Source organism: Xyrauchen texanus, chromosome 18 (assembly GCF_025860055.1).
Source record: "Xyrauchen texanus isolate HMW12.3.18 chromosome 18, RBS_HiC_50CHRs, whole genome shotgun sequence".
Lineage (NCBI taxonomy): Eukaryota > Metazoa > Chordata > Actinopteri > Cypriniformes > Catostomidae > Xyrauchen > Xyrauchen texanus.
In genome coordinates this window covers 4,426,680-4,446,389 of record NC_068293.1, presented here as the reverse complement: position 1 = coordinate 4,446,389, position 19,710 = coordinate 4,426,680, and the positions used below count along the sequence as shown (strand labels likewise).

The following is a 19,710-nucleotide window of genomic DNA, read 5'->3' as shown; positions in this document are numbered from 1 at the left end:
TCTCTCTCTCTCTCTCTCTCACACACTGTCTTGTGGCTGTGGCACTAACAGGACTCTGCACTGGGACTCTGACCCCTCTACTCTTCTGCTTCACTCTGAGCTGGGGTACTGCACTATTTTTCTGCTCGTTTCTCCTTCATTTCTGCTCTTTTAAGTAGTGATGGTAAATTATTTGCATTCCTCTTAACAATTCTGGTTCCTTAATGGTTCCACTTAAGATTCTTACTTTAGAGGAAGAAATATTTAGAAATAAATGCAATTGTAATTACATGAAATGCCCTCAGCATAAGATCATTTTAGATTTCAACAAATTGTTTCAAATGAGAGATACATTTAAAGAGATAGTTCTCCCAAAATTAAAAAAAAATATTTCATGATTTACTCACCCTGTGTATGACGTTTTCTTCTGCAGAACACAGAATATTTTATAAGAATATTTCATCTCTGTAGGTTTATACAATCCAAGTGAATGGTGACCAGAACTTTAAAGGTCTAAAAGCACATAAAGGCAGCATAAAAGTAATCCATAAGACTCCAGTGTTTAAATCTATGTCTTCAGAAGTGATATGGTAAGTGTGGGTGAGAAACAGATCAATATTTAAGTCCTTTTTACTATAAATCTCCACTTTCACTTTCCACTTCACATTCTTAGTGCATATAACCATCTACTGGGCAGGGAGGATAATTTATTGTAAAAAGGACTTAAATATTTCAATATTTTAGTCCTTCTTTCCTATAAATATCCACTTTAAATTTTGCTTCCACATTCCTGTTTTTTTTTTTTTTGGGGGCATTAGCATTCTTCATGCATATCACCATCAACTATTCAGGGCTGGTCAAAGGTGGAGAATTATGGTAAAAAAAGGACTTAAATATTGACTGGTTTCTCACCCACACCTATCATATTGTTTCTGAATATATGGATTAAACATCTGTGGTCTTATGGATTACTTTATGCTGCCTTTTTGAGCTTCAAAGATCTGGCCACTATTCACTAGCAGAAGAAAGAATGTCATACATATCTGGGATGGCATGAGGGTGAGTAAATGAGAGAATTTGCATTTTTAGGTGAACTATCCTTTTGCAATCCTTCAAAATTTGTGCTTGCTTTTTAATGACTGATCAAAAGATTTTTTTAAGGCAAAAATGCAATACAATAATTGTTCCTAATGTAATTGTACATGAAAAATAATATCTAAACATTAATTTCTAAATGGATGTCTATAATATGTCACATTCTAAATCTGCTGACATATTTCATGTTAATGAAAGTCCAATAAGTATAACAAAACTTGTAATGTGTAGGCCTGTCTTTAACTACATATTGTCAAATGATCAGCTAGTCAATAACTGCGCTGTCTGACTTAAAAGTGCTGTAAGTAATTTTACCCATTCTACTTCCAAGAGACTGAGCCGTTGAATTAGCCACGCCCCCTCTATCCAAAACCCACACTCCAAAAGAGACCAAATGAGCTGAAAGCAAAAAAGAGTTGTTAAAAACAACAGCAGCAAAATAGCGCCCTCAACTGGCAACTGTTCTAAAACATGGCATAAAATGGCATTAAGCCTCAGAATTTTGCTACAATTACAGCACTATGAGAATGTGCAAAATGATTGACAGGCAGAAAGCTTCAGTGACCGTGGTCCACGCGCACATTTTTGTTTGCTGTTTAAAGAGTCTAGAGCTGTCACAGAGATTGGTGAGAAATCTCACAACACTTATTTCATGAAACATAGGAAAACATTTAGCATACCTTTCCATGAAAAAATGGCTTCCAGCACCTTTAAGTGTCAGTAGCCTTAAGTACAACATTACATTCAAAAGGATTTTTCAGGAATCAAACTACATTAGTTGTTGAATAAAACTATCGCATCAGTTTCCATTGTAACCACCTATACGTGGCAACACTCTCTAGTGTGTGTGTTTGTGTGTGTGTGTGTGTGTGTGTGTGTGTGTGTGTACACTTGAAATTTTGGCTTACAGATGTGATTTGATCACAATACTTTTCCAAGACATGTTGAACCTCTGTTACATCAGTATTCATCCAAAAGTGATATTAAGTTGTAAAGAGAATCTTAGTTTGTCACCCACTGTGCGTGTGTGTGAATGTTTGATTGATGTCAGTCCCTTCTGATGGTTACTTAGTATTCATGTTTTCATGTGTGTGTGTGTGTGTGTGTGTATGCTCATCCAGACGTGGGCCGCTGAAGTTGGCCATGGCGAAGATGACCCATGTAGACTTCCCACCCAAAGAGGTAGTGTCTTACACCAAGGAAACGCAGACACCCACCGTGACAGAGCAGAAAGAGGGTGAGTTTTGAGAATTGCAAAGAAAAAGTAACTTTTGAAACAGAAAAACAAAAAGACCAGAATACTAACTGGTTTTGGAATCACTGTCAGCCTGTTTTATTTTGTGTCAGTTAAAAGTAGCTCCCAAACAAGTTTAATTGTATAAAGTGACTCTGTAACACTGAGGATGCAGGTCAGCCCAGATACATGAGCCCTTAATACCACACACTGTGATTGGAGGCCAGCATGATTGACACATGTCAATCATTTGCACCCACATTTAGAGCACAATCCTCTGATTTGTCTGTGTGTGTGCGTGTGTGTTTGTGAGTGAGTGAGACCAGAAGTGTGTGACCCTCTTTGGAAATGATCTGACTGTTGTAGCATGGAGATGAAAGCTGAGGGAAAATTGCAGAGACTCGAGAAACATAAGACGTCACGGCAAAATGAAACACACACATCCGTTTACAGAGAGGGAGAGTGTAGATGAAATGAGCGGTAGGTTAGTAGAGATATGAGAGCAGGTCAGACTTTGTGTAATTGCAGTTGTGCCCTTTTATGTGGCGTCTGTGACCAACACACTCTCAGACTCGCCCTCATCTCAAATACACAAGATCACTGCCCTGACTGTGTGTGTATGATGTTTATTATATGTTTTTTTATAGGCATGTGTGATGTAAATGGCAGTTACATTTATTAGCATTGTTCTGATAATATCAGGGTCGATTTGTCTGTACCAAGTTACAAAAGTACTAAACAGTTACCCTTAGTTAGACTAATCAGTTATCTTTTCTACTGTAAATTACTTGATAATATAATAAGACAGAGATAGCATTTCTGATTTAAATTTGGTAAGTTCGATTCACATGGTTCCTACGGTCATGGAAAATCAGGAAATATCAGGGAATTTTAAAATGATGTTTTCCAGACCTGGAGAAGTCATGTAAATTACTATAGTGAATATACATTTTTCTAGTTTTTCCTCTGCTCTAAAATATTTAATTAGCTAGAAATTGTGTTGAGTAAAACTTGATGTCTGACATGTTAGTGAATCGTTCCTCTCAGTCAATATTTTTCCAGAAGTAGTAGTTAAAATGGTTCACCAATCAGTCTAAGTGATTCATTAGCAAATGTTTTCAGAAACCTGTATCCAATAATCACAAATGTCTGGCAAGGTCATTGAAAAGTCTTAGAAAATCATTGGTCAAAAAAATGGGAAAACCTGGGTTCATTTTGGGGAATTGGTTTAAACCGTCCATTTAAATGAATCATTTCAAAAGTCTGATTTAGAGATTCAAACAGTCAATGTTCATGGAAGTCCAGTGGTATTTTGCCTTAATATTTTAGTAAGGTAGGTAAATATCGCTATTTATAACTGTGTATTGTTATATTGGAGCATAAAGATAAAAATGATTAAAAGCATGTTTTAATCGACTTTGCAACAATGACTGTTTAGTCAAAGAAATAGTTCCTCAAACTGAAAAGAAGTCATCCTTTTAAGCCATTTCAGAGTAATAAATACATATTAGGGATGCACCGACTTGCGAAATGTGTGTAACAATATGCGATTAGAACATCTGCTGATACCAATAGTTTAGCGGTTCTCCTTTTTTATGCTGCGTTGTTTGAAATCACTGATAATTTCACAACTTTGAAAGAAACCTATTTAATAACTTGATTATCTTTGTCTCTACGGTGTCGTCCATGTTCCAGAGTAACTGGTCTCAGTTGAAAACAGAACACTAAAAAAAGCACGTTATGAACTCAGGATAACATTCGAATATCTCATTAACTGAAAACTGAAGGCTGTCAGGGTGTGATGGGGACCAATGCAGTCACAAGGAAAATCACACTGGGGAGAAGGAATGTCGTTCCAAAAGATCTTTGGTGCAAAATGTGCAAATTAATATTGTTTAAAAGCAAACATAAAAAAAAAAAGAAGATGCTTAAATTTAGACCGTTTTTGGTACTAATAGCAGTGCCTACTCCCCTCCCTATTCTCTGAAGCGCTGAGTTTCCTTGCACTCAAGCAGTGCTAACAACTTTGTTCCATGTGCTCAAACACCCTTCATCCATTTTGTTTCCCCCCCAGTGGCAGCTGGCTTAAATCTTGGTCCATCAACATCATCTTGGTCATAGGATGGACTACACTCTCTTATAATAGAATACATAGATGATAAATGAATACCAACTAAAGCATTAATCAGCTAAATAAAAGGTCTTTAAGATAAAATCTTATAGTTCCTACAAACTCCCTTTAGTTTAAACATGGCCCACCAACATCTACTCAGTTTGCTTGCATAGAACAAGACTGGTACTACACATAGATGACAAATATTGGCATTTTAATCACGCAGTTTTGCCAGCTTATTTTTCTCCATTATCTACATCTTATGGAGTTTTGTGTTCCTGCTACTTGCTCACTGGTGGCCATAAGACTATAATTTTTAAGGCATGCTTTTTAATATCATTATAACCACACAATGAGGACTTTAATAGCATCATTTTTTGTACAGCATACTTTTCTGTACAGCTGCTTTGAAAAGATGTTGTTAAAAGTGCTATACAAATAAAAATGACTTGAATTGACTTGACTACAGAATTTTTAATTGAACCATACCATTAGGTGCGTGCTTTCCTAATGGTTACACCCACTTGCTAAAACAGGAAATCAAGCAGCAATCCCCAAGTCAACACTGTGAAATGCTGAATAAAACTATAAATAAGGCCTTGGTAATATTAATATTCCCTGATGGGAGACTGCTCCGCAGGCTCACATTAAATTGGTCAGACTTTGTAATTTTTTGAATTCAGATCGAATGAAGCCCATCGCTTTTCAGCTGAATCAGCCTCCGCTTTAGGATTAACAAACTCTAAACTCGCGCTTTAAGGTGCGAAGTCATGAAGTCGTGTTATCAGTTTTAACGGTAGTTCCACCTCGTGAAATTCTAGCAGTGCAAAGCTTACAAACGGCAACTTTGCATTCATTGTCACCCAATTCAAAGTAATTCCATGCAAGTGACATTTTCTTTCACACTCAATGGGAGTTGAAGGCTATTTGTCCATTTGTAATTGGCCTTGATTAATGACTAATGTCCGATATTGAATATAATTGCATTCATCGGCCGATACTAATGATTGGTCGTTTCATCGCTGCATCAATAATAAATATCAACATATGCTGTATATCAGATATCATAAAGGCTGAAAAATATGGAGGTAAAAATATTGAAATGTTTTAGCTGTAGTGTCCACCCCACACTGTATTAAGTGTTAAGCAAGACGTTTCTATGCAGTGTGTCTGAAAGCTCTCCCCTGAACACGCATACCCACACTTTCTATCTCTCCCTCCATTCCTGCCAGTGTGTAATCATTTCATCAACTCTCACACTCTCTGCTGTCTGCAGTACATAACAAATCTCTCTCTCTCTCTCTCTCTCTCTCTCTCTCTCTCTCTCTTGATGGAGTGATTGGTGAGAGTGAGAGGCTTGTGAGGATGTTGAAGGCTCAGCTCTGTGTAGGTCAGGAGGTGTGTGTGTGTGGCTACTTTGCACAGCAAGACGTAGATCACAGATCAGACTAGCACACACTCATCGACGGATTCATTTTTGAACAACTCAATTTTTGAGATCTTGTGATCTGAGAAACAACCCTCATTACATACCATTGTCAAAAGCATCTGAAACAGGTGCAAATTTGCACAAATTCTACAGTACGTCCTCAGTAAGTTCTCTTGCATTTTTATTCAGATCATTATAGAGTGCAATAGTCAGGTTCCGTAAGTAATCTCATTAACTTCACTGTTTTCTAACAATTTCTTCTAAACCTGTCAAGACCTGTTGATACACTTCTGTAAAAATCTGTCAGTGTGATTCCATGTTGATGAACAGCTTAATTCCCAGTAAAGGACTACAACTACCCATAATCCTGAAGAGTGATCCAGCAATCAGAGCAGAATCAACCAAAAGCTCTCAGCAGTGACAGACCAGTCACTTGAAGCATTTCAAATGACATAATCAATTAGGTTTCCCTATACATGATTGAAAACGTGCAGCTCAACAGAAAATGAACAGGCAAAAGAAATCGTACAGACTTGCATTGAAGGAGGGATCTCATCCTAATCTAAAGTCCAGAATATTATAGAGGATTACAGATGGGCTGATTTGACCTGGGCCAGAAACCAGTCATACACTAGCGTTTTGCACGGGCGAACAGATTTTGTTTTCTAGCCCATGTTTTCTGCAGACGTGCTCAGCGAGGTGGATATCACTCTCATTACCATCTGATGTACAGCTCGGTCTGCTGCAGCACTGTGGGTTCGTGAAAGTATGAAACTGAATTACAGGTGATTGTTTAAATCACCCTTGAGCTCAGAGGAGTGTTAATATCCTGTACTAATCACGAGTAGCCTCTTGTATGGAGAGCATCTCTCTTTAAGTGAGGAACCCTCAGCCCGGCTCTTCACAGATACTAGCACCATCAGTGAATGACACACTTGCTACATTAATAAGAAGGATAATAAAGCCCCTCCAGTACCAATTTTCTTTCATTTGAATCCATCCTAAAAAGTTTCTGAAAGTCTTCTCTCAAAGAAAGCTTAAAGAAGATCATGCGATTAATGTGATATAGTGTCTCAAAATTGATCGCACTGTTTGCCTAGACAACAAATTAGGGCATCATTCAATCATTCAAATCCAGCATTCAGTTGTTCAGATAATGCTTATTATAGGAATAAGCATGAAAAGTTATTGATTTTGACTTCAGTTTAATTGGTAAGCGCTTTATGCATTGTTATAGCAACATCAGGAGTTTTCAAAGTGTAAATTATTAGGTAGATTTTTCCAGGTATTATAGACCTCCTTGGTAGATTCATATGAAAAATTCCAGATTTTTGAACATTGTATTTGTTGGACAACATTGATTGTGAATGTTGGTGATCATGCTGCTGAACATGATATTTGTTGATTTCGAATGTTGCTAAACAAACATTCAGAATGTGCCTGTGATGTAAAAAACAAAAGCTGTCGTACACTGATCTTTGTTGATCAACTTTGATTTTGAATGTTGCTTTACGAGCATTTCTATAATGCCAAAAAATGCTGTTGAACGCTGATCAATGTTTATTTAGAATGTTGTTGGACAAACTTTTGAACACGCCAATGATGTCCAAAAATGTTGCCGAACGTTCATCAGCGTTGATTTCATTAGTTGCTTTCCGAACATTGTATGATGCCTAAAGATGCCGTAGAACTCTGATCTTTGTTGATCAAAATTGATTTCAAATGTTGCTTTTCAAAATGTTCCTTTTTCACTGCAGGAACTTTTCCTTGTTCCTGGAATTATTTCAGGTCCTCTGGGTTTTTCCACCACATGAACGAGTTCCAAGAGGAACTAAAACCTGAACAAAACCAGGAACCTTTATAATGCTTCCTGCTGAGGTGATACTTTCCTCGCAAAGTGGAACTATTTGGGTAAAGTCAGAACAGCAAATGCTTCTCATCGGTCAAGACAAATGTATCATCAGACAGCTGAAACCAGTTTTAAAGACCGGTTAGTAAGCTTTGCTAAACTTTTGTTGAGTTATTAAAGGGATAGTTCACTCAAAAATGAAAATTCTCTCGTCATTTACTCACCCTCGTGCCATCCCAGATGTGTACGACTTACTTTCTTCATCAGAACAGAAATTAAGATTTTTAGAAGAATATTTCAGCTCTGTTGGTCCATACAATGCATTGCGTGCTGTGATGTGCTTATTGTAGTAGATGACAAAAGAGAGTGCACATTCACTGTACACCAGGTATGGGCAACTTTGAAGGGGGCGAGGGCCAACATTTTTTCTCCATTCTACCAAGGGGCCGGATTACAAATCCACACTCAAACAATGTTCACATCTTTACTCAATTTCCTCATTATTGTGGGTAATGCAATATTCTTTTTAAGATTTTGTTACCTATATTAAAAGTTTTATTTAACAATATTTATAAAAACTATTATAATTATTATAATATAATATTATATGCGTTTTTACTAAAACATGCCATTCACATGTACAAATTTAGCTCAATGTACCTTATAAATGATGAGCAAGTGTAATATGTTGCATGCTAGAATCCTAGAGTGATCAGCAGGTCTGCTAAGAACAAGCGACCTCTTCTGGTCAATAGTTGTAATAACATCATAAACTGAATGCAATCTTTACATAATCCCTTTTTCAAAGAAATAAACTATACAGAGGGCCGCATGTGACCCGCGGGCCACCAGTTGCCCATCCCTGCTGTGGACTACACATAACTGAATCGCAGATCACACTGGGTCAAATTCACGTCAAAATATTATATTGTAATTCAATTAAAAACTTGCCATGTGAAATTTACGAAATATATTTCTAATGATAAGTAAAGTGTATTTTATTATTATTATGTTGAACTTACTGTAGAACTTAGAATAGAAGTTTTCATTTATAATGTGATGCTCTGTTGTGCAACACATTTATTTGACCAAATAAGAGCAATGTTGTGTTTTAGATTATGTTGTGAGCATCTTTACTAAAGCACTTCATTAAAAAATAGTTTTAAAAATGAAACTGATTGTATATGGTCCTACTTGGGGCTGGGCAATATATCGTTGAAGAATATCGCGATGATTTTAAAGTGCTTTCATTTGGCCATTAAATTTAATAAAGAGCGCATCAGTAGACTCATTTCACGATCCTTCAGGGCTGCACAATTAAACTAAATAACATCAAAATTGCGAGGTGGTCATTTGATTATTAATCCACAAAAGGTTGTGATTTAAAGACAAATAAAAATGGTCTGTGTGTGATTCTGAACAAACTGTGACGTGCTGATCTGTGTGCACGTGCATGGCGGCGCTCTCAAGATCAGTTCACGTGCATTGTGAATGAAATCAAAGTAATGCAGGTTCAAGCATTCGTGCAAATCCAAACATTAGTAATAGTTACAAGTTATACAAATGTACAAATGCGGCACAGAATAACGGAAAAGGAGGAGATGACAGCGTTTCAGGAAATGCAGAACATTGTAAACTGTCAAATACACATTGTCTTTCCTTTGTCAAAATAAAAGCTCCATGTGAAGTTGAAGTGAATATGACATCACTTTTGGTGTCAAAATGAAAGCCCCCGGGTGAAGATGAAGTAAACAGAACAGAAATATGTACTTTTATATAACGCAAATCTAATAATCAGAATTATAATGATAATTGAGCATTATATTCTAATAATAAACCTGATGTGCCCCACAGTAATGATTTAGTATTATGCAATGTTCAAATGGTGGTTCAAAAATAAGTCAGTGAAGTAGCTTTGCACACATTATTAATTCAGTATTAGTAAAAACATTTGAAGGTAAATAATACTTTTTATTAAGCTACTGTACTATTGTATTCATATACTCATTGTGTATGAAATATAAGTATAAATTACATATCAATGAAAATTATTGAATTTCATTCTCCCTTGTGTTTATTTAATGAAAAACGAATTATTAGATTTTTATTTAATGTCTTTAAAATATTCCATCTATTTGGCTAAGGGCTGTTTGGATGAAATGATAGTTCTTCTGATTAAAAAACAAACACTTTAGAGTCATTTTAGAGCATATATCGTCAATAGGCTGAAAAATAGCGTGATATCATTTTTTAAGACATATAGCCCAGCCATAATCATACTTAAAAAAAACTTGAAGCAATGTTTACTTAAAGGTGCAGTATGTAAGATTCATTAATCTTTCTTATTAATGATACCTGTGGCCGTTAAGTGAACCGCAGCCAGCTGCATGTTGTTCTTGCTCGTGCTCATGCACACACTTCATATGGACGCGAGCGAGCATCGGCCAAAACAATGACGTAACGTACCATGAGACTGAACGTGATTCACCGGCATCATGCAGACAGATGAGGTAGTATAATTAAAATTAAACAGTTATGATTGTTTTACTACAAACTTTGAGACTAAACTAAAACTACTTATCAGCTAACATAACATGCTGATACACACATACTACTGAACTATACCAGACAGTTTACTGTTGCATTATTGTATGTTTTTTATGTCATATGTTGTACTATGAATAATAAACCAGTGTATTTGCTTAAATCTATCCTGTATACCTGACTTTTAATATAAAGAGAAGATCATTGAAATGATTTGAAAGTTAGGAAGCAAGGTAGCTTGCAATTCATCAATGTTAACAGGCAAGATCAAATTAGCTATAATGACACAGATCAATCCTTATGGCACTATATTTCGCATGCTTTGCAGTTATGTAAGTTTACCTGTCCAGTAAGAAGAATGCCAATTCAGGGTCGGTTTTGATCCCCAAAACCGAACGAAGATCCCTCCAGGAATCAAATGCGCTGCCGATGTTCACTCTAGTTTTTGCTCGACCATGATCAAGTTCCAGCTTAGCCAGATGGGATTCAGTAGATAAATGTTTTTGTTTTATTGGCTTACTCTGAGATTGTGTAGGAGTCGGTGTTGTGCTGGGAGTCGGACGTTTGCTGGATTCTATTTCTATGATAACGTTACCTAGTGTTGCAGATCAATCGGCTCTGCTGTTGAATAGTGGAAGAGAAGCACTAAGGCAAGGCTCTCGGGAGCGCGCATAAACGTCACATCCTTTGGAAGCGACCCGCTCCCTTCGTGTGTGAATATCAGCCTACATGCTTTAATAGGCAACCTAGGAAGTCCGGGAGGGCTCATTTTTTAAGTTGCGTTACAAGCCGTTCACACATTGGTAACATTTTTTACTGATATCAGTTCTGACTGCTCAAATTTTGGTATCATGACAACACTAATGAGCAAAAATGCTGTAAAACGTTGACATTTGTTTTACAGCATTTATCTCAAATGTTTAATGTTGCTGATAACTTGGACGCCCAAAAAGGCTGTTTAATGCTGATCATTTATGTATTGACACCATATTGAAACCGCGATGTTCGCTAGTGCGTTTAATATCAGTTTTTGAGTAGAAGTCTGTTCACCTGTACTTCCTGTGTGAGCTCTCTGGAGGATGACGTGGCCCTGAAGAGCTGCACATGTCTCTTTTTTTTTTTTCATTTTGACTAATAAAGCCCGTCACAAACAAGCCATTCATTCAGTGCGGCAGGAGTCCTGAAATTATATTCAGAGAGCCGATGTTTGCTCATGCTTCTTTCACAAGCACAAATGTGAAAGTCAGCGCTCTGAGGTCTCACTCTGTCTCCTTTTCTGCGGGTGTCTGACGGACTCGGTGCACCTGCAGAGGACATCAAAGAGCATTAGTCTTGTTCTCGAACAACCTCTGACCCCATGGGGCGCTTGCATTAATACATTGTCATTTTAACAAAGCCGGACGATTTTCTGGCCTCTCTCTCTCGCGCGCACGCTCGTTCTCTCTCTCTCTCTGCTTGCGCCCTCCCCCTGCAAAAAGCTTTTATTTCTTGAGGGATACAAAAGCTATAATTGCTGCTTCTTTGAGATGAGGTGTCGAAGGCAAGGGGATCTGCCATCAGGGTGAATTCTGTTAAATGTTTCTCTCTCTCTCTCTTTCCCTCTGTGGGGTCACCAGGATCACATGCTTTTCTCCAAATGGGCATTTTTACTGGCAGGTGCATTACACCCCTTATTTTCAGATTGTCTTTCCGCTGCTAATGCCTGGCAGGTTGATTGCTCGGGTCTGGCTGGCGGAGAACGGCCGTGGTGCGTTCGGGCCCCGGACTGAAAGACACTGATTACTGTTTTCCTCCAAGCCTGATTGAGGCCCTTGAAAGGAAAGATTTTAACCTTCTCTTCTCTCTACTTCCTGAGTACGGGCCAGGCGTGGCGAGATGGCCCATGTCATCAGAACAACTCTATATCCCCCACCCTGGCCCTCCTGTGAGAACCGTGGAGGACACGTTCCCGATGTAAAATCTGACAGATGACATTATCATTTTGATTATTGGAGGAAAAGGGTGATTTCACTCTCTATTGAAACAAGTTTTTCGGGTCTTGTAAAAAAGCAAGCCATTAACTTGGGGGGGAATGCGGAACCCTTTGTTTTGATTATTGTACATAATTATTTGTGGAGAGATTAAAGGGAAAGTTAGAAATCTGTCATAATTTATTCGCAGTCATGTCATTCCATATTCCAGCCCTTTAGTGGACAGTAAGGGAATGTATTCTCTGAAATAGATTTGCGTTCCCTCACAACATAGGGAACATATTTTTGAGTGTAGATGTTTTCAAATAATAATAATAATAAAAATAAAATACATTTCTTGCCATCTGGACCTATACATGAAATAATAATATTTTTTTTAAATTGCAGGTAATACCTATTGTTGAACATAACGGTTCCATACAAAAACTGCAATAAACTGAAGAATAAGGTATAAATTGTTTATTATTGTCATTTTCATAGATGCCAATACTGATATTGTTCATTATTTAAGCGAAGGTGAGATCAAGCCTATATATTATTGATTTGTTTTGTTCAGTCGGCATAGCTGCAACTTGAATATGTATTAAGTATTATCTATCATACCCCAAACATGGATGAACAAGTTAGATTTACTGCCATAATCTAATAAATAGGGTTTAATACAAGAATTACACTTTCATTTAAAAATAGTTTTAGAAATAAAGATATTCTCCTTTGATCGCCAGCTGCCACTAATCCATCATCCTTGATCAGCATTTGGACCTTATTGACAAAAGCACCACCTTTGATCTTTAACGGCAATGAAAATGAGGCTGTGAGGGATAGTCTAGGGCACACACGGTATAAAGCTGTGTAAAGCTCCAACGTCCCATCTGATTTCCCACAAGTCTTGTTATCTGGTGTTTTTTGTCTACTGAATGTTTTTGTCACATGTTCCTGCTGGAGAAACTAACTGCGCTGTTCAGTTTAGTCCATCACTGTCACACAGTTCAAGTCAGCATAGCTGCTGTCTGGATAGACAGTAAGTTGTTTACCTGCTATAATGCTTGGATATGTTTTCTGGTAGTGTTGTTGAAGGTTATATTGGTTGTCATGCTCGTATGAATCGAACAATACATGAATCGAGTGTGTTTACTGATTGCGATGTATCCATGGTGTCAGGGGAAGTTACGATGACAGGTTTACTAATATTCATGACTTCTAGAGAAGAGCAGTGCTGAAACAACTCGCGTTTAGTGTTTGTAAAACAGTTAAAGGATGGGCAAGGAGGAGGCGAGAACCGGCTTGTCAATATAAATAATAATTTAATGAAAACTCAAAAACACATAAACAAACACAAATGACGGACATGCCCATAATTCTCTCTCTCTCTCTTGAACAATCGTCACCGGCCGCCTTTATCCCTCGCGCGCCTCATCAGGCCGATTGGGGACCGGGCGCGCGATATTCCGACCCGGCCCCGCCCCCCTCCGCTCCACATTCCTCCCGGCGTTATCTCAGGCCGGGGTGCCACCGACATGACGTACACCCCCCCATCCCTTGGGCGGGGTGTATCTCGCGTCCCGCGTGGTCATCCCCACCTTCCTCGCCCTGGGAGGAGACAGGAGGGGAAAAACAACAACAAAATAGGCGAGGGAAAAGGCAAACACGGTGCGAAAGGGAGAGAGAGAGGAGAGAGAGAAAAAGCTCACTCACCGGTTCTCTGATGTACCGTCGCGTGGTCCTCGAACACTCCACCACACTCAGGCGGACGACAGCCGCTCCAACCCCGGGTGTACCGGAGTGAAACCTTCGACCCCCAGTGGGTAGAACGCGCCTCCGCTTTTCTGGCGGCAAATGGGGACCCTCCTCCGCCCCTGGCAGCGGCTGTACCGCTCCGGGCGGTCGGAGAGTTTCTTCCCTCCTCCCCTCGCAGACGGCGGTCTTCCCTCGACCCCTCCGCATCTCTGGGGACGGCAGGGCACTCCTCCGCCCCCGGCAGCGGCTCCCTCGCTCCAGGCAGTCGGGGTATCCCGTCCCCACTTGCCCCGCGGACGACGGCCGCTCCTCGCATCCGGGCGGTCGGGCTACTCCGTCACCCGGCAGATGGCAGCGGCGCTCCCCAGGGTGGACGGCAGTGTCGAGGACTCTGCGACGGGCATCCCTCCTCCTTCCCGGCTTTCGGCACCAATGTAAAACAGTTAAAGGATGGGCAAGGAGGAGGCGAGAACCGGCTTGTCAATATAAATAATAATTTAATGAAAACTCAAAAACACATAAACAAACACACATGACGGACATGCCCGTAATTCTCTCTCTCTCTCTCGAACAATTGTCACCGGCCGCCTTTATCCCTCGCGCGCCTCATCAGGCCGATTGGGGACCGGGCGCGCGATATTCCGATCCGGCCCCGCCCCCCTCCGCTCCACATTCCTCCCGACGTTATCTCAGGCCGGGGTGCCACCGGCATGACGTACACCTCCCCTATCCCTTGGGCGGGGTGTATCTCGCGTCCCGCGTGGTCATCCCCGCCTTCCTCGCCCTGGGAGGAGACAGGAGGGGAAAAACAACAACAAAATAGGCGAGGGAAAAGGCAAACACGGTGCGAAAGGGAGAGAGAGAGGAGAGAGAGAAAAAGCTCACTCACCGGTTCTCTGATGTACCGTCGCGTGGTCCTCGAACACTCCTCCACACTCAGGCGGACGACAGCCGCTCCAACCCCAGGCGAACCGGAGTGAAACCTTCGACCCCAGCGGGTAGAACGCGCCTCCGCTTTTCTGGCGGCAAATGGGGACCCTCCTCCGACCCTGGCAGCGGCTCTACCGCTCCGGGCGGTCGGAGAGTTTCTTCCCTCGCGGACGGCGGTCTTCCCTCGACCCCTCCGCGTCTCTGGGGACGGCAGGGCACTCCTCCGTCCCCGGCAGCGGCTTCCTCGCTCCAGGCAGTCGGGGTATCCCGTCCCCACTTGCCCCGCGGACGACGGCCGTTCCCCGCATCCGGGCGGTCGGGCTACTCCGTCACCCGGCAGATGGCAGCGGCGCTCCCCAGGGTGGATGGCAGTGTCGAGGACTCTGCGACGGGCATCCCTCCTCCTTCCCGGTTTTCGGCACCAATGTAAAACAGTTAAAGGATGGGCAAGGAACCGGCTTGTCAATATAAATAATAATTTAATGAAAACTCAAAAACACATAAACAAACACACATGATGGACATGCCCGTAATGCTCTCTCTCTCTCTCTCTCTCTCTCTCTCTCTCTCTCTCTCTCTCTCTCGAGGCTCTCTTGCTGCTGCTATTTATGCCGCTCTCCTCATGCTACTGCAATTAGACACAGGTGTTAGACATAATTTAGCTCAGGTGTAAGCGCCCTTACCGCTTTTCTCTCCCGGACGGGCGCTTGACCACTCCCCCGCTGCCACAGTGTTCTTCCGCAAACTGCTTGTAATATTAAATTTCAACCACAGATGTCACTAGAGAGCACAAAGTTACGTAGTGCAACTTTAACATTCCCTCGCTATTTGTTTTGCATTCCCTCACAAAATATAATGCCGTCTCATATAAAGTTTACGCTCCCACGTTACGATTTTGTATTCTCTCGTAATAGTTTACGCTCCCTTGACACAAGTATTGCGTTCACTCGCAATAGTTTGCATTGCCCCACAGTAAGTGTTTTGTGATACATTTATGCTCCCTTGCAATAGTTAATGCTACTTCACAAATCTTTTTGCATTTCCTTGCAATAGTTTAAGCATTTTAAGTTAAAATGCATTGAACAAAAAGAACATTGCGAGGAAACACAAAACACTTACTGTATGTGGTAGAGCGGGTCGGCCACTAATCACAGGATTGGTGGTTCGAATACCGGCCCACACGACTCCACATGCCAAAGTGTCCTTGGGCAAGACACTGAACCCCAAGTTGCTCCCAATGGCAGTCTAGCGCCTTGCATGGCAGCTCTGCCACCATGTATGAATGTGTGTATGAATGGGTGAATGTGTCACAGTGTAAAGTGCTTTGAATACCGTTAAGGTTAAAAAGTCGCTATATAAGTGCAGACATTTACATTCCCTTCCTGTTCTCTAAAGGGCTTTATAGATTTAAGAGCTACAGCAGAGGGGTATATTTTTTATGGAATAATGAATTAGTCTTCACACAAAGCTATCATATGACTTCAGAAGACTTGGGATATAGCACACATCATATGGAATATTTTTTTACTTTTATGATGCTTTTTTTTGGTTGATGTTGTTTGTTACTTTGAAGCTTAAGCCAGCCTTCATTCACTTTCATTATATGGAAAGAATGGCCAGAATACAGACAGAAACAAATATTTAACAGAAGACACAAAGTCATACGGGTTTGAAACAACATGAGTAAATAAAGACATTTTTCATTTTTGGCTGAACTTTTCCTTGAGCAGTTTTTCCTGAACTTTGCATTTATTGGAGCATCAGTATTGTGGGTGATGAGCTCTGTGTGTGGCTTACAGCTGGACAGGCTCATGTTTGGGGAGTGAATAGCGGTCCACAGACCCCCTGCCGACTCTCTAATTGCACTGACTTCTGTATCCGGAGAGAGTGTTGACTGCGAGCAGTGAGGCAGAAAGCCCTGTGCCATCCCAGTGCCACTACACACACACTCACAACCAAACCATCTGCCTAACACACACACACCCATCAGCTGTCTCAGCCAATGACACCTGCTGCCCTGCGTGTGAGTGTGGGATGCTCTGTTTAATATTCCCTGTCTCAGTTACTTTGGGAGTGTGTTGGGGGGCTGCAGGTTAAAACCTCTGTGATGCTTTAGTCTTCTGTAGAGCAGAGAGGGGATAGACTCGTGGTTTACAGATACAATGTTCAAAGAGTCACACTATACTACTTTTGCCATCCATTTTTTCCTTTGGGATTTCATCAAATTCTTTATAAAAGAGTTGGAAGCCACGAACCAGACCAACGAACTCTGAGGCGCATCATAACATGTAAAATGTATTTGAAAATCAGACAAAGACGGATCAGATGTAACTGATTTGAAAACAATGGAAACATTTTAAAATATTTATTTAAAGTTGTTTGAGAGTGTAGGAAGAGGTCCTCGATGGTGTCATTAATGGTGCATCATGGGAGTGGGTGGTCCCTACTGTGCAATTTTGCCACGCTTTGTTGTCTCAGATTAACTGATTGGTGGATCTTTCTCTTCAGGATCATGGGAAGTGTAGTTCTTCATCAAGAATTCTGCTACTTTTTCTGAAGGACCTACAGCTCACTGTAGGTCGTTCAGAGAGTTCCCATGTTTGCTGGGAGAAAATACTTATAGGCTATATGGATTACAGTGTCGTTGTTTAGAGTTTATTAGTAGAACATTTTCACCCTCCCTGGTTGGTCTCCATGGTTGGTTTAGTACATTAAGCCACATTAACATTTTTTAATAGTCTTCCAGAAAGAGCACAGACATATGTAATATAACAATGTTTTATTGTGACATAATTGTGCTTGCATCTTGCAGTGGTGGGAAACAATTACTTTCTTGCTCTCCCCCGCTGACAAGTGTAGTAGAAATATGTGCTTCCGGTCAATTTCTCTCAATTTGTTTTACCATTCATTAACAATTGAATGTGGAAATGATTTGGATGCAAACAAATACGGAGACATGCTCAGCTTTTTGGACACTAAAATACAGGACTAGTTGTCACGTTTGGATTTATTACAGAACACAATTCTGTTCCCTTAAAAATGGGACAATTCCGGATTATACGGGCTGGTTAGTAATGGAAAATGCTCATGCATTTTCACTATTACGAAGATGTCTTAATAAGCCATTTTTAAGTATATTTTGAGTAAATTATCTGGTTGGACTAGGTTTTAGGTCTGAAAATCTTGTTTGCCATGTTTTGACCACTTTAATGACACATTACTGCAGCTTTAAAGGTTTAATTCCTGTTCATGTGTGTTTTTTTTTTGCAGAGGAAGAGGAGGAAGAGACCCCTCCCTCACAGCCAGCAGTCGAGGCCAAGGAAGAGAAACCAGTGGAGAAACTGGAGGATGAAGGTACTTTAAGCATGAAACAAAACCAGTGTGTTTAATGCTTCATATTTCTGCCTGTTTCTAGAATATCCAAACGCTGATATTTGTTGCTTATTCACGAGTGAAAAGTATACTATGGAAGTGTCATGTCAGAGCCTATGAGTATTTGCAGTGTTTATTACTTAACCCAGGTATTTAAAGCAGAAGTAATGTGAATTGCAAGGTCTAATGGAAATCATGTGATCTTTTAACATGTAAGAGTTTATTGTACTATCAAAACATACTGTAAGTTTTAGAACTCAAGACTTCCACATTGTGATGTCACACTGTGGTAGACAACAACACATCAACACCTACTTTATCTTATCACTTCCGTAGCCCCGCCCAGTTAGTGCAGTGAGAAAGCTGGTCAGTCAAGAGGAGAGAGCCAATCAGAAAACTGGGCATTTACTGTCAAGTCTTAAAGGAGAGAAGCACCAAAACTGAGTGATTGTTTTGGGCACAAAAACAAAAAACGTTACTAATATTATAAGTGAACATCAAGGAACTTATAAAAATAATAAAAAAGGCATGTCATGACCACTTTATTATATTTCAGTTCAAATTGTGGCCGCATTGTCACCTCGAATGTGCAATACAATTGTTCACTAGATAGGTAAAGTATGATGTTGGCTTGACAAAGCCTTGTCTGAAAATGTAAACTAGTTTGATGGTTAAACAGAAATTACAGAAAGACAAACAGCAAGCTTGCTACAGTTGAAGTTGGAAGTTTAAATACACCTTAGCCAAATACATTTAAACTCAGTTTTTCAAAATTCCTGACACTTAATCATAGAAAACATTCCCTCTCTTAGGTCAGTTAGGATCACGACTTTATTTTAAGAATGTGAAATGTCAGAATAACAGTAGAGAGAATTATTTATTTCAGCTTTGATTTCTTTCTTCACATCCCAGTGGGTCAGAAGTTTACATACAGTTTGTTAGTATTTGGTAGCATTGCCTTTAAATTATTTAACTTGGGTCAAACATTTTGGGTAACCTTCCACAAGCTTCTCACAATAAGTTGCTGGAATTTTGGCCCATTCGTCCAGACAGAACTGGTGTAACTGAGTCAGGTTTGTAGGTCTCCTTCCTCGCACATGATTTTTCAGGATTTCAGGAATCGGATTGAGGTCAGGACCTTGTGATGGCCACTCCAATACTGTGACTTTGTTGTCCTTAAGCCATTTTTCCACAGCTTTGGAGGTATGCTTGGGGTCATTGTCCATGATATGTTGTCTTGATATGTTGCTTCAACATATCCACATAATTTCCTTCCTCATGATGTCATCTATTTTGTGAAGAGCACCAGTCCCTCCTGCAGCAAAACACCCCCACAACATGATGCTGCCACCCCCATGCTTCATGGTTGGGATGGTGTTCTTCGGCTTGCAAGCCTCACCCTTTTTCCTCCAAACATAATGATGGTCGTTATGGCCAAACAGTTTCAGTTTTTGTTTC

The 19,710-nt window shown here is 40.2% G+C and overlaps 1 protein-coding gene across 3 annotated transcripts in view; it reads left to right on the top strand.

Annotated features, from left to right (window-relative positions):
- Nucleotides 1-19,710, top strand: part of LOC127658978 (dynein, cytoplasmic 1, intermediate chain 2a) — a 64,960-nt gene that overhangs the window by 13,499 nt on the left and 31,751 nt on the right. For 2 of the 3 annotated variants that reach the window (XM_052148567.1, XM_052148568.1), the window contains exons 5-7: nt 52-105; nt 2,196-2,311; nt 18,151-18,234. In XM_052148567.1, the coding sequence (XP_052004527.1) occupies nt 52-105; nt 2,196-2,311; nt 18,151-18,234 (254 nt within the window). The remainder of the gene's footprint in view (nt 1-51; nt 106-2,195; nt 2,312-18,150; nt 18,235-19,710) is intronic. The other variant, XM_052148569.1, reaches the window with a different exon arrangement.